The 16377-nt window shown below is 42.2% G+C and overlaps 1 protein-coding gene across 1 annotated transcript in view; it reads left to right on the top strand.

The window, feature by feature from the left end:
- The window catches only part of LOC121546769 (receptor-type guanylate cyclase gcy-28-like), a 34369-nt gene extending 33198 nt beyond the window's left edge, over positions 1-1171 (top strand). The window contains exons 6-7 of the mRNA XM_041858009.2: positions 258-398; positions 609-1171. Of these exons, the coding sequence (XP_041713943.2) occupies positions 258-398; positions 609-863 (396 nt within the window). The 3' untranslated portion in view covers positions 864-1171. The remainder of the gene's footprint in view (positions 1-257; positions 399-608) is intronic.
- The last annotated feature ends 15206 nt before the right edge of the window (positions 1172-16377 follow it).

Here is a 16377-nt window from a genome sequence, read left to right as displayed (position 1 = left end):
TGGTTGTCTAGGTCTTAATTGAAAGGGGAAAAGAATAAACAGCAGACACTAGGCCCTCCATGGAATGAGTTTGACACCCCTGCTCTAATGGGTCAATGAGTCACACTGATGGCTTTGAGTCACTTTTAACTCGTTAGTTAATTAGAGTCTGGATCGACTCCACATAATTAAACACTTCACCAGTCTATTTACAGTTCATTACACACCACTTCTCTCCTCTATGTTGGTGTGATGACAGTTGACTTCCTCTCTCCCAGGGTAAAGGGAAAATGAACACATACTGGCTGATCGGACACAAGAACTACAGTGTTCAGAATGACAGTCTTGTGTGCCACTGGAACCCCAATCTAGCCAGAAAGAAGAAGACACTGGTGGGGAGCGACATTTCTATGGCGAACGTGAGTGCATTACACCCTAGGCAAGGGTCGTTAGTACATTAATGTATTACACCTGTTGATTATCAGCCCAAAATTGGAACTAGCTCTCTCACCTTTTTCCTCCCCTATCTTTCTTTCTCCTACCCTCTCTCTCTCTGTCACTCTCCCTCCCTCCCACTTCCATCTCTCTTACCTCCCTTCCTACCTTCCCTCCTCCTACCCCCCCCCCAGTCCTGTGTGACAGTGCAGAGCCTCAGTGAGAACGCTACCACTCCCGTGCCTCAGGGCTCCAAGGCCCAGCAGGGGCCCCTGTGTGTGTCCGTGTCAGCCCAGGTGGAGCACTGCGCCAGCAGCTTCGGTACCCTGGGCTCAATGATCGGGGGCCTCCAGGGACTAGAGAGCCCCAGGGAAGGGAAAGCCCGCGGGGGGACGGGAGGAGACAAACCGGACCTGCTGCCTGGATCTGGAACCATCCCTCATATGTGATGTAGGGCTGGACTGGGACAAGAAACTTCTCTAAAACTAAATTGCTATGGATTTTTACCCTGGCTGTTTGAGTGGAGGTTCAGGGGATTTTAATGATGATGTAAATACAGTATATTTAGGCATGTGTGAAAGAACCACAATTAATAAAATATCTGGTGTGTGTGTTTTATATACAGAGTAAACATTTTTGTATCAACCTTGGACAGATTGTGTTGTCATTGTCCATCTTTTTTTTAGTCCCATAAGATCAAAACGTCTGTGGATGAATAAAAGCTCCTTTAAAATTAGCAGCGAATCGTTTCAATGTTCAGTCTTCAAAGGCACAACCGCAATAGCCGAATTAGTTGAAGTGGGTGCAATTATATGCAGATTTGTGGGCGGTGTCATTCTGGTTAGGGAGGCCCTGATTGGTGCAGCGTTCCAAGGGGTAAAGTCCCCAGGACATCAAATGAAGATATAGGGCATCAAATGAAGATATAGGGCGTGTTCCTCTGCTCAGGTGTTGCTGACGCCTGCCAGATCTTACAATGCCTGGTTATGTATTTTACATATCAGCCAACCACATATGTTATAGCAAGTCGATGACACAGTCGATGACGTGGCATGCAACCATTGGTTGATGCATGCAACTTCTGAGCAGGGTAACGCAACCAATTATAGACTTCTCAAAGGAGAAGACAGACACGCTCATCTTGAAGGGTACATCTCAATAGTCTAAATTGGCCTCTTCTCTTTGATCCACACTGAAGAATAATACAATTGTAGGCTTTTGCCATGCTGCTGAATTAAGGCCTGGGTTATTACATTCCAGTTGGAGCTCTAGACGCTACCAGCCAGACACTCCTGCGTCTCAGTTTGGGAGTGCTGATCTGGGCTCAGGTCCCTCCTGTTCATATAATGATATTCATAATATCTCAAAGGCATCCATGATTAGCCCAGCAGCTAAGTAGTTGGACCTGTAGCCGAAAGGTGGCCGGTTCGAATCCAGGGCAGGGAGCTGGGAAAAGCGGGGAATTGATCTGGCAACTGGAGGGCTGCTGGGTTCACATCCCAAATACATTCCCTTAGCGTTTGGCCCATGAGCAAGGCCCTTTACACTTGTGGGAAGTGGCCTATATAGATAGGGCTAAATTGAAATGTTTCTTTCAGAAGGCATATGTATAATCATGGTAGCAATTGAAAGGGAAAAGTTTGGAGATTATGGGAAAATTATTAGACTAAACACAAGACTGAATCCAAACATTACACTGTTGATTATAAGTGCATTTTACATTTACTGTACTTTTCGCTGCATTTGTTGAGAACAAAATCTGAAAATACTCTGGATATGTTCAGTAACATGATAACAATATTCCTGGAAAGGGGTTTGAGTGAGAGGACTAACTGGTGTTTCCACACACCTCTCCAAGGTGTGCATAGTTCCTAAGTAATTTCAATGGACTTTTATGACTCAGAGAAGAGTCTTCAACTGTAAGGTGCTTTTTTGAGCTCTCCTAGCTGTGCTGTTGAGTAACTAGAGCAAGCACACTTGTAGTTGTTTTGGTTGTAACACAACCCTGCATCCCCGCCATCACACAATTACTGTTGTTTACGCAATCCAAAAATGGTCCATTATAAATCACAATCTCTGTCGGGTGGGAATCATTTGAAAGCTTGTTCTATTGCCAACATGACTAGCTATACTATATTACAGTGTTAGGCTTTCACAATTCAATTCAGAGAAACTGAATTTTGGCGCGCTAGAAAGGAGTCAAGAATTAATTCAGGTGGGTGTGCTGCGGTGAATTTTCTTCACAACAGACAAATATAGGCTCATTCTTTTCAGAACAACCAGGGTATGACACCAAGTCATCTTGTAACTGTACATTAAACATAGTGATCATAAACGTTGACACTGTATATGACATGCGTTTTATGCTGTGAAAATGTGAAGTCGCTCTGGATAAGAGCATCTGCTAAATGACTAAAATGTAAAATGTAAAGTGCACATTTGGACTCATGGGTGTTTGGCTTGCTTGTATATCAAAGCAGTATTTATTATGATCCTCAACGTCTTATCTTTCCAAATACATAGAGTCCTCTTCATTTATAGCATTTTCCTCACTCAGATAACAAACTATTTGCAAAAGTTGCCCGATTAGTTGGTTGGTGGGATGGGACCAACTTCTTGTTGCGCCAGGTGCTCAAGTTCAGAACGGCTGTCAGTCAAAACCTATACAGCGCTGTGAAGCGCAGAGCTAGAGCTCTGACGTCATGTATAGCATGTTACTGTACAGCCACTGCATTCAAATGTAGGCGTTTATCAGTGCCCAAATCTGCCATTTTCAACCCGTATACAGGTGCGAGTGTAAAGGGATACCCCCACAACATGCTCTCCATCCAAGGGCGCTGCACTGCAGCTTGACCCTGCGCTTGTCTCAACTGTGTGTGTGTGATGTGTGCTGTCCAGAGACCGTGCTGTCAGGGGTTGTTCGCTGTAACATGGAAAATAAAGTTGTATTGTATGTATTGTGTTGTTGAATGGCCAAAATTCCACCCTGCCTGTCAGAAAGCACGGCAAAGCAAATACTCCATCTTAAACCTAAGATCTACAGCAGTGCCTCATGTAGTGGCCAAGGGTGGATTTGAAGTTCAGAAATCGTGTTGGTGAGACAATGGATGTATAATGGATGGTACTGTGTATAAATCATGTAGCTTGTCAAGTGTAAGGTGTTCTGTCAATATGCCACAAGGGGGCACAATTTGATCAAACTTCAGCCCCTTGCTGACGTACAAGCTTAGAGTGCCCTGCTTCACTAATCAAGGGCTGCAGGGGGCATAGCCGCGGGAAGTAATTTGGGGGTGGGGCTGCTTCGATTTGCAGAAGAAAAAAAAGTTACCCCACTGAAGACATCTAATTTATATCGGTCCGCTAATACAGGACTAGTAAACGCCCAGTGCACTACTTTTGTGAATTTTTTTAAACTAAATGTATTTGAGTGTTTACCAGCATTTGTAACTTGACTCTGATAATTATCTGTACAAAACAGTTAATCTGATAGTACTTGTGGAATATAAAAATACTTGCTTGATATATGTTGTCCAGTTTCTTGAAATACTTTGCAAATACAACTTATTTCTATGTGAAAAGTGAAATGGTCTAATCATTCCTTTTTAGTAGATGCACAAACAGTAGTGATGGCATACATTTTCATACTTTTCCCCTGTGGAAATCAAACCCACAACCCTAGCAATGCAAGTTCTATGCTCTACCAACTGAGCCACATCATCACCCACTCAATGTACTCAATTACTGTATTGTGCATTGTTTTTCTTCATGGTGATGGAAATCTAGAGGTACAAACCTAGATGACCAGCCTATGTACAAATACAATAGTGTACATTTACATTAAAAGTGGTTTGTAAGGATGTTAAATTAATACTGCACAAAAAGTGGTTGTTTTGCATGTTATTTGATCAACAAAAATATTTAATTTGATGTGGATGTTTTGTGTCTTGTTTTATGTATATATATATATATATATATATATATATATATATATATATATATATATATATATATATATATACAGTGGGGAAAAAAGTATTTAGTCAGCCACCAGTTGTGCAAGTTCTCCCACTTAAAAAGTTGAAGGAGGCCTGTAATTTTTATCATAGGTACACGTCAACTATGACAGACATATTGAGAAAAAAAAATCCAGAAAATCACATTGTAGGATTTTTAATGAATTTATTTGCAAATTATGGTGGAAAATAAGTATTTGGTCACCTACAAACAAGCAAGATTTCTGGCTCTCACAGACCTGTAACTTCTTATTTAAGAGGCTCCTCTGTCCTCCACTCGTTACCTGTATTAATGGCACCTGTTTGAACTTGTTATCAGTATAAAAGACACCTGTCCACAATCTCAAACAGTCGCACTCCAAACTCCACTATGGCCAAGACCAAAGAGCTGTCAAAGGACACCAGAAACAAAATTGTAGACCTGCACCAAGCTGGGAAGACTGAATCTGCAATAGGTAAGCAGCTTGGTTTGAAGAAATCAACTGTGGGAGCAATTATTAGGAAATGGAAGACATACAAGACCACTGATAATCTCCCTCGATCTGGGGCTCCACGCAAGATCTCACCCCGTGGGGTCAAAATTATCATAAGAACGGTGAGCAAAAATCCCAGAACCACACGGGGAGACCTAGTGAATGACCTGCAGAGAGCTGGGACCAAAGTAACAAAGCCTACCATCAGTAACACACTACGCCGCCAGGGACTCAAATCCTGCAGTGCCAGACGTGTCCCCCTGCTTAAGCCAGTACATGTCCAGGCCCGTCTGAAGTTTGCTAGAGTGCATTTGGATGATCCAGAAGAGGATTGGGAGAATGTCATATGGTCAGATGAAACCAAAATAGAACTTTTTGGTAAAAAACTCAACTCGTCGTGTTTGGAGGACAAATAATGCTGAGTTGCATCCAAAGAACACCATACCTACTGTGAAGCATGGGGGTGGAAACATCATGCTTTGGGGCTGTTTTTCTGCAAAGGGACCAGGACGACTGATCCGTGTAAAGGAAAGAATGAATGGGGCCATGTATCGTGAGATTTTGAGTGAAAACCTCCTTCCATCAGCAAGGGCATTGAAGATGAAACGTGGCTGGGTCTTTCAGCATGACAATGATCCCAAACACACCGCCCGGGCAACGAAGGAGTGGCTTTCGTAAGAAGCATTTCAAGGTCCTGGAGTGGCCTAGCCAGTCTCCAGATCTCAAACCCATAGAAAATCTTTGGAGGGAGTTGAAAGTCTGTGTTGCCCAGCGACAGCCCCAAAACATCACTGCTCTAGAGGAGATCTGCATGGAGGAATGGGCCAAAATACCAGCAACAGTGTGTGAAAACCTTGTGAAGACTTACAGAAAATGTTTGACCTGTGTCATTGCCAACAAAGGGTATATAACAAAGTATTGAGAAACTTTTGTTATTGACCAAATACTTATTTTCCACCATAATTTGCAAATAAATTCATAAAAAATCCTACAATGTGATTTTCTGGATTTTTTTCCCTCATTTTGTCTGTCATAGTTAACGTGTACCTATGATGAAAATTACAGGCCTCTCTCATCTTTTTAAGTGGGAGAACTTGCACAATTGGTGGCTGACTAAATACTTTTTTCCCCCACTGTATATATATATATACACAGTCAGGTCCATGCGTATTTGGACAGTGACACAGTTTGCATCATTTTGGCTCTGTACGCCACCACAATGGCGTACAGAGCCATTGTGGTGGCAGCCATGCATGCCCACACCATAACACTACCTCCACCATGCTTCACAGATGAGGTGGTATGCTTCGGATCATGAGCAGTTCGTTCCCTTCTCTATACTCTTCTCTTCCCATCATTCTGGTACAAGTTGATCTTTGTCTCATCTGTCCATAGGATGTTGTTCCAGAACTGTACAGGCTTTTTTAGATGTTTTTTTGGCAAAATCTAATCTGGTCTTCCTTTACTTTAGGCTTACCAATGGTTTACATCTTGTGGTAAACCCTCTGTATTTACTCTGGTGAAGTATTCTCTTGATTGTTGACTTTGACACAGATACGCCTACCTCCTGGAGGGTGTTCTTGATCTGGCCAACTGTTGTGAAGGGGTTTTTCTTCACCAGGGAAAGAATTATCCTGTCATCCACCACAGTTGTTTTCCGTGGTCTTCCGGGCCTTTTGGTGTTCCTGAGCTCACAAGTGCGTTCTTTCTTTTTAAGAATGTACCAAATAGTTGATTTGGCCACACCTAATATTTTTGCTTTCTCTCTGATGGGTTTGTTTTGATTTGTCAGCCTAATGATGGCTTGCTTCACTGGCAGTGACAGCTATTTGGACTACATATTGAGGGTTAACAGCAACAGATTCCAAATGCAAATGCCACACTTGAAATCAACAACCAGACCCTTTATCTGCTTAGTTGTAAATGAACTAATGAGGGAATAACACACACCTGGCCATGGAACTGCTGAGCAGCCAATTGTCCAATTACTTTTGGTCCCTTAAAAAAGGGGGGGACCATCTATAAAAAGTGCTGTAATTCCTACACCGTTCACCCGATTTGGATGTAAATTCCCTTTAATTAAAGCTGAAAGTCTGCACTTTCAGCTCATATTCATTATTTAATTTCAACTCCAATATGCTGTGGTGGACAGCTAAAATAATAATAACTTTGCACACTCTTGGCATTCTCTCAACCAACTTCATGAGGTAGTCACCTGGAATGCATTTCAATTAACAGGTGTGCCTTCTTAAAAGTTCATTTGTGGAATTTCTTTCCTTCTTAATGCATTTGAGCCAATCAGTTGTGTTGGGACAAGGTAGGGGGGGTATACAGAAGATATCCCTATTTGGTAAAAGGCCAAGTCCATATTATGGCAAGAACAGCTCAAATAAACAAAGAGAAACGACAGTCCATCATTACTTTAACAAATGAAGTTCAGTCAATATGGAACATTTCAAGAACTTTGAAAGTTTATTCAAGTGCAGTCGCAAAAACCATCAAGCGCTATGATGAAACTGGCTCTCATGAGAACCACCACAGGAATGGAAGACCCAGAGTTACCTCTGATGCAGATTATAAATTCATTAGAGTTACCAGCCTCAGAAATTGCAGCCCAAATAAATTCTTCACAGAGTTCAAGTCACAAACACATCTCCAAATCAACTGTTCCGAGGGGACTGTGTGAATCAGGCCTTCATTGTCGAATTGCTGCAAAAAAAAACACTACCAACGGACACCAATAAGAAGAAGAGACCTGTTTGAGCCAAGAAACACAAGCAATGGACGTTAGACAGGTGGAAATGTGTCCTTTGGTCTGGAGTCCAAATTGGAGATTTTTGGTTCAAACCGGTGTGTCTTTGTGAGACGCAGTGTGGATGAACGGATGATCTCCGCATGTGTAGTTTCCACTGTAAAGCGTGGAGGAGGAGGTGTTATGGCTTGGGGGTGCTTTGCTGGTGACACTGTCTGTGATTTATTTAGAATTCAAGGCACACTTAACCAGCATGGCTACCAACGCATTCTGCAGCGATACGCCATCCCATCTGGTTTGGGCTTAGTGGGACTATCATTAGTTTTTCAACAGGACAATGACCCAACACACCTCCAGGCTGTGTAAGGGCTATTTTACCAAGAAGGAGAGTGATGGAGTGCTGCATCAGATGACCTGGCCTCCACAATCCCCCGACCTCAACCCAATTGAGATGGTTTTGGATGAGTCGGATGGCAGAGTGAAGGAAAAGCAGCCAACAAGTGCTAAGCATTTGTGGGAACTCCTTCAAGACTGTTGGAAAATCATTCCAGGTGAAGCTGGTTGAGAGAATGCCAAGAGTGTGCAAAGCTGTCATCAAGGCAAAGGGTGGCTATTTGAAGAATCTCAAATATAAAATATATTTTGATTTGTTTAACACTTTTTTGGTTACTACATGATTCCATATGTGTTATTTCATCGTTTTGATGTCTTCACTATTATTCTACAATGTAGAAAATAGTAAACTTTTGACTGGTACTGTATATATATATATATATATATATATATATACACTGCTCAAAAAAATAAAGGGAACACTTAAACAACACAATGTAACTCCAAGTCAATCACACTTCTGTGAAATCAAACTGTCCACTTAGGAAGCAACACTGCTTGACAATAAATTTCACATGCTGTTGTGCAAATGGAATAGACAACAGGTGGAAATTATAGGCAATTAGCAAGACACCCCCAATAAAGGACTGGTTTTGCAGGTGGTGACCACAGACCACTTCTCAGTTCCTATGCTTCCTGGCTGATGTTTTGGTCACTTTTGAATGCTGGCGGTGCTTTCACTCTAGTGGTAGCATGAGACGGAGTCTACAACCCACACAAGTGGCTCAGGTAGTGCAGCTCATCCAGGATGGCACATCAATGCGAGCTGTGGCAAGAAGGTTTGCTGTGTCTGTCAGCGTAGTGTCCAGAGCATGGAGGCGCTACCAGGAGACAGGCCAGTACATCAGGAGACGTGGAGGAGGCCGTAGGAGGGCAACAACCCAGCAGCAGGACTGCTACCTCCGCCTTTGTGCAATGAGGAGCAGGAGGAGCACTGCCAGAGCCCTGCAAAATGACCTCCAGCAGGCCACAAATGTGCATGTGTCTGCTCAAACGGTCAGAAACAGACTCCATGAGGGTGGTATGAGGGCCCGACGTCCACAGGTGGGGGTTGTGCTTACAGCCCAACACCGTGCAGGACCTTTGGCATTTGCCAGAGAACACCAAGATTGGCAAATTCGCCACTGGCGCCCTGTGCTCTTCACAGATGAAAGCAGGTTCACACTGAGCACATGTGACAGACGTGACAGAGTCTGGAGACGCTGTGGAGAACGTTCTGCTGCCTGCAACATCCTCCAGCATGACCGGTTTGGCGGTGGGTCAGTCATGGTGTGGGGTGGCATTTCTTTGGGGGCCGCACAGCCCTCCATGTGCTCGCCAGAGGTAGCCTGACTGCCATTAGGTACCAAGATGAGATCCTCAGACCCCTTGTGAGACCATATGCTGGTGCGGTTGGCCCTGGGTTCCTCCTAATGCAAGACAATGCTAGACCTCATGTGGCTGGAGTGTGTCAGCAGTTCCTGCAAGAGGAAGGCATTGATGCTATGGACTGGCCCGCCCGTTCCCCAGACATGAATCCAATTGAGCACATCTGGGACATCATGTCTCGCTCCATCCACCAACGCCACGTTGCACCACAGACTGTCCAGGAGATGGCGGATGCTTTAGTCCAGGTCTGGGAGGAGATCCCTCAGGAGACCATCCGCCACCTCATCAGGAGCATGCCCAGGCGTTGTAGGGAGGTCATACAGGCACGTGGAGGCCACACACACTACTGAGCCTCATTTTGACTTGTTTTAAGGACATTATATCAAAGTTGGATCAGCCTGTAGTGTGGTTTTCCACTTTAATTTTGAGGGTGACTCCAAATCCAGACCTCCATGGGTTGATACATTTGATTTCCATTGATAATTGTTGTGTGATTTTGTTGTCAGCACATTCAACTATGTAAATAAAAAAGTATTTAATAAGATTATTTCATTCATTCAGATCTAGGATGTGTTATTTTAGTGTTCCCTTAATTTTTTTGAGCAGTGTATATATACAACTTAAGGTTTTCAAGAAAATAAAACGGATCCGATTATATAAAGTGGTCCTCTGTAGCTCAGCTGGTCGAGCACGGCGCTTGTAACGCTAAGGTAGTGGGTTCGATCCCCGGGACCACCCATACACAAAAAATGTTATGCACGCATGACTGTAAGTCGCTTTGGATAAAAGCGTCTGCTAAATGGCATATTATTATTTCTATCACAGCGCTATGGTCCGCGATGCTTTATACTAGAAACAAGCTAAAATACTCTGGAAATACGTGATTCGAATGAATATGTGCATATCATTGTTTCGTTTCTTTGATATTCAGAGGCTGAGCTAGTACCTATAGCTGAGGAGACAAAACATTGACTTTGCTCTGGAAGTAATCTAATTATGTCACTATCAATTGATTAAGCTATTCACTTTCTATACAATAGAAGATGTTTAAACCCAGATACGTTTTAGGGAAACACTTGTGACTTTCTCTCGTTGGGTTAAGCCACGGAAGAAGAGTAGCCAGCAGTTAAAGTTTAGGACTACATTTTTCTTCGTCGGTAGACCTACTCTGTCTGGGGTGGAAAGCAAGGTAGGCTTAACTTTTGATTCCAAATGACGTCTCAGATTTAATTATTTACAAGCAGGGACAGTTACGTTGCAAACAAGAGACACTGATTTGGCATTGGAGAAATATGATAAGATGAACACATAAACCTATATCTCTGTCCATTCTTAGCCTGTAATTTTGGTAATTTGTGTGGTATTAAAAAATATTCTGCTAATATGTAAAATGACGTAGAAATGCATGAAATGTTTATAAAAGGCAATTTTTTCTCTGGCCTGTAAATACGATGATAGATTCATGCAATGCTTTTACTATAAATGAGATCTTTCCACCCCTACTCTTGTCCACAGTGGTCTGCGAACCCACAACCTTCTGGCCCGCAGCCTTGTGCTCTATCAAAATTCCCGCGTTGCCATTCAATGCTTACAGTAGGAAGAACAGTTTCTAAAACTGCATATTTAAGGCTCTGGTCTGTCCAAGAAGTCAGGGTAAACGGTAGACATGTTCTCTGCTATCCACTTTGTTTTAATTATTATTTTGGGTTAAGGGGAGGGTTTAGGTAAAATATATTTTGCTGAAGGGAGGCCCAGCCATCCATTTTCATTTCTGAGGGATAAAAATTGAAATACACCTTTGTTTACATGTGCACATTAAACCCTCCTCATGTTCAAACAGTCCTGATTACAGTTTTGCATTCAGAAGTAAAAAAAAACGTGAAGCTACTTCAAGTGGTCCAGAACTATAGTGTACATTATAGACATCATTATTAAAACATGACGACAGTGAAAACGGACTGGTTATATCATTAATTGGATACCCTTTGCATGTTCGAGCTCGAAGTCCAAGATGCCATGTGCGGGTTGAGAATATGTTGTAGGATGAGTTATTTATTGGAGCTAGCTGGCTTCAGGGACAATGACCTGAGTGGTATTAATTTGGGCACACAGTAGCAAAACATTTAAAACTGGTGTACAACAGAAAACATAAATAAGTGTTTCGTATTGGACAAGTTCAGATAGTACCTCACTGTTCAGGACCGTTTACTTCCATTTCGTGCCTAATGAATACGACCCTGCTATCTTTGTCAGGTCTACCAGAGGCTTCTGGGACTGGGGCATCATATGACCGGTGCTGCAGTAGGGTCCTGTAAACACTTGAAAGTGTTCGCCACGTCCATGGAGTGACACCCAGAGAGAGCGAGAGAGAGATAGAGAGATGGGAGTCGTGTGACTTTGACTGTGCCTGGAATGGCAAGAGACCCCTGTTACACATAACACACACACTGGTGCACAGCAGCACCAATCCAGTCTAGGCCAGCCATAAGTGACACAGTTACTGTTGGGTTAACAAAGATGGGAACATAGGATACATAGGTCCCCATTTGTAATGATTAGGGCCAGGAGTTTTACCTTACCTTTTCAACTGACCAAACCAGATTTTTTTTTATAATTGATTAATAACCTCCCTACCTAATAGCATTTTGAAACCTTAAAACACCACAGACAAATAACAATGGTCATTATGTACTGTATTTAGCATGGGTGAAATTATGTTAATCACTACATGATCAAACGTATGTGGACACCTGCTCGTCGAACATCTCATTCCAAAATCATGGGCATTAATATGGAGTTGGTCCCCTATTGCTGCTATAACAGCCTCCACTCTTCTGGGAAGGCTTTTCACAAGATGTTGGAACATTACTCTGAGGACTTGCTTCTATTCAGGTTGTGTGGCCTGCCACTTCGCGGCTAAGCCGTTGTTGCTACTAGACGTTTTCACTTTACATTTTTTGTCATTTAGCAGACGCTCTTATCCAGAGCGACTTACAGTTAGTGAGTGCATACATTTTCATACTGGCCCCCCGTGGGAAATGAACCCACAACCCTGGCGTTGCAAGCGCCATGCTCTACCAACTGAGCTATAACAGCACTTTCAGCTCTAGCAGGGCAGAAATTTGATGAACTAACTTGTTGGAAAGGTGGCGTCCTATGATGGTGCCACGTTGAAAGTTACTGAGCTCTTCAGTAAGGCCATTCTACTGCCAATGTTTGTCTATGGAGATGGCATGGCTGTGTGCTCGATTTTATACACCTGTCAGCAACGGGTGTGGCTGAAATAGCCAAATCCACTAATTTGAAGTGGTGTCCACATACTTTTGTATATATAGTATATTTGCTTATACCATGGCATTGTTGAATACTCATTTCTGATTGGGTTGAAGGGCATTCGTTTTTTCCAGTTGATACCCCTTACCGCTATGAACGCCTGCTGATGAGAGGTAATATTTACAAGAAGCTCTTGTCCTATGGCCCAACAGTGAATTGCCAGCTACCGGGGCCATTTTGAATGCCAAGCTTGTCATTTACTTCAATTACTGCTAGCAGCAGCCAGAGACTTGACCTCTGACCTCTGTAATTGAGCCGAGTGTATGAACAACACGACACCTGACAATAGCTAACTGAACCTGCCAGATGGCGACATAGGGATCCTGTCGGTGTTTAGTGTTAGTATCATACAACATGTTAATCCAAAATTGTTGACAAATTTATAGTATGACATTTTGGGAACCCATTTTTGTGAATAATTTAGTATTCATATTTTAAACATTTGAACACAGTCACAGATATTCAAATAAAATAAATGTATCTTTTATCTGGGAAAGCAGTTAGTGACGGGTGAATGACACAGTTGTGAATCAGTAGTGACGTGATGTGATAGAGGAAGGGGAAGATTGTTATGCTTCCACAGTTAAGTTTAGGATGCTGCTTCAGTGGACTACAATGTTGATATATAATATGGAAAGCTTATCACCTGCTCTGACGTAGAGGAAATGACTTAAATGCCACATTTTTGACTCTATAAAACAGTTCGTTCTTTATCACAGACAGTAGCCAACATACCTGCTGCGAACTTCATCCAAACAAATAAGTGATTAGGAGGGTAAGCCATTTAGAGAGTAATGTTGGCTTCTGTTGTTGAAGAGAAAAATGATCAAATCCATGCTCTTCTAACCTATAACCTATTATTATGTATTATGATACCACTTCATACCACATTAACATGTCCCAACAATCAACTTGAATAATGAAGCCATTTGACAGAAAAGGTCAAGATAGGCCTGTACCTTCCCATCTCTAGTCACCCCCACCCCCCCTCTTATACCCCCTCCACCCACCACAACAAACACCCACATTCTCTCTCTCACACATCACACACACACTCCCAAGGAGAGCCTGGATGTCATGCCACACTCACTTGTCGTGAGGTGTGGAAGCAGGTGGGCTCATTAGTGGAAATGACTCTTGTGTGCATTGCTGCCCTGATAATAACGCTGTCACGAGGGGACAACGTGATGATGGCACAGCAATGAATAGGTGCTGCCCTCTCTCTGCTCTCTCTCTTACTACCTCTATACCACAGGCAGCCAGTGGCAACTTAATTGGGGAGGACGGGCTCATAGTAATGGCTGGAACGGAATCAATGGAATGGTATCGAACACATCAAACACATGGTTTCCATGTAGTTGATACCATTCCATTCACTCCATTCCAGCCATTATTATGAGCCGTCCTCCCCTCAGCAGCCACCTGTGCTCTCTTTCTCGTTCTGTTTCTCTCACTCTCTTTGTCTCTCTCTTTGTCGCTCTCTCTCTTTGTCTCGCTCTCTCGACCCCAGGCACTGACTCAGAGAAAACGCACTGCCATCTAGTCATATGCACACCCCTGTGCAATATTACTCTATGACTCTTATATTACATTATATAATATTGTTTCATGCACGTCCTCTAAAACGGGTCCAATCAGAACCTATTGGGGGAAAGGAGAGGCTTGTTTTCTTAAACCAGCATCAGACACTTAGCGTTTGTTTTGCCCAGGACCAGTGAAAAGGTGTTAAATGTTCAGAGAATATCAGTGTAATTTCTCAATGCTTAGTGCTCCATGCCCTGCATACATATCTCAGTGGTTCTCTGCTTTTGAAAATGTAGCTGTTCTTCTAAAAGTCAATAGCCCGTCTAAAGTGCTGTATTATTTTCACTTCCCCAGACCTCTGTTTCAGTCACCAGGGCCATAGCCAGTGTCTTGAGTTTTAGTGAGGTCAGTTTAAAAAGTTGAAGTTTAATTTTGTGCATTTCAATACAATTTAAAAACTCAAAAATGCTATTTGGAGAACAGCAAAAACAAGCAAAAATTACTCCTACCGCTATCACATTGGTTGCTGGAGCTTCATTCACCTCAGTCGATCTACAAACACATAGCCTATTAGCTATACAATTAGCCGCTACACATTAACTCAGCACCGGGTTTATACACTATAATTGAATACGTACAGAGGGATCTGTTAGCAGAAAAAGTATTTTATTAACAAAAGATAAACAAATATGTTTGCTTTACAGCAGATTTCCTGCAATTCTACACATTTTGCCATGACTTGTGCCATGTTAATATGATATCTGAGTTAGAGGGACTAACATAATCAATGGGGGCCCACTGGAGGTCAGTGCCCCTGGGCACGTGCCCGGTCAGTAATTCGGCCATGATTACTACAAGTTTAGATAGCTGGCTTGACTAACTAGTCTAATTTGCCAATCTAAAATGTTCAACTGACGTGGGCTAATTGAGTGACTGTCAGTGAGTGAAATATAACAAGAGGAAAACTGCTGATGCACAACCAAGTTTTTAAATGTCACATTATGTATTCTATTATTCTATCTCTCAACAGTAAGTTGAGACCCCGACTGAGTTCCCAATTGTATTATTATTATCTATTTTTTTACATTCGAAAAGATTGCCGAGGTCCAGACCTCTGTGTCCTCATATGTAGCTAAGGCCCTGCCCTACCAGTAACTAGGCTCCATGTGTGACGTTCTGGCACAAAGGGGCGAGAAGCATTCCACCCCAAAAATGGAAGTGGTGCGGTGCAGATAGGGCGAGCCGAAACATGGTCTCATAGACTTGATGTAACATAGTAAACGAAAATCCGGGACACTCAAATTAGTATGATAAGTTATGTTTGGTATGGTTACATAAGACAGAAGGTTACTTAAGGCAAAAACAAAAGGAGGGAGGTTGGTCGTGGTGGATGGGTGGGCCTATAACGCAAATGTCTAGCAACCCAAAGGTTGCGTGTTCGACCTTAACCCCTAACCCTAACCCCTAGCCTAGCTAAGGTGTAAAATATCATACGTGTTTGAAATTTTGAACATATTGTACATATTATAATCGTAACATCAGACAAATTGTAATTCGTAACATATCACATAAATTGTAATTCGTAACATATCATACAAAATGTATGATAGACATACTCAAATTAATACATACCATACCAAACATAACATTATACTAATTTGAGTGTCACTAATTTACATTTTCTATGTCACGTCTACCCCTGAGTCCAGGTTGGTTCAGTAGTAATGAAACAGAAAACGATTTGAAACAGAAAAACAAAAATGAGCATTCTCATTGGACACTTTACAGGTAGTACCTTCTCCATTTCAAAGTGTTTTCCAATTGAAATGCTCATTTTCCTTTTACGTTTCAAGACATGCTTTAAAAAAATAAATATCTGTTTTAATGCCTACTGAACACAACCCATATGTGCTCCATGTTACTATACTAATTCCATGGAACATACTGCCTGTTATTAAGCAACAATGTTATGTTTATGACCATTCATCGAAATTCATGAATACACTTTTTCATCTATTCAGTGAATTCTGGATGACTAATCAACACATCACCCAAAGCATTCCTGATATCATGCTTTAAACCTTCCGAATATCAACTTTTAAAAGAT

The sequence above is a fragment of the Coregonus clupeaformis genome, chromosome 30, assembly GCF_020615455.1.
Source record: "Coregonus clupeaformis isolate EN_2021a chromosome 30, ASM2061545v1, whole genome shotgun sequence".
NCBI classification, from domain to species: domain Eukaryota; kingdom Metazoa; phylum Chordata; class Actinopteri; order Salmoniformes; family Salmonidae; genus Coregonus; species Coregonus clupeaformis.
The sequence above is the reverse complement of the archived record's forward strand: the minus strand, read 5'-3'. Positions and strand labels throughout refer to the sequence as shown.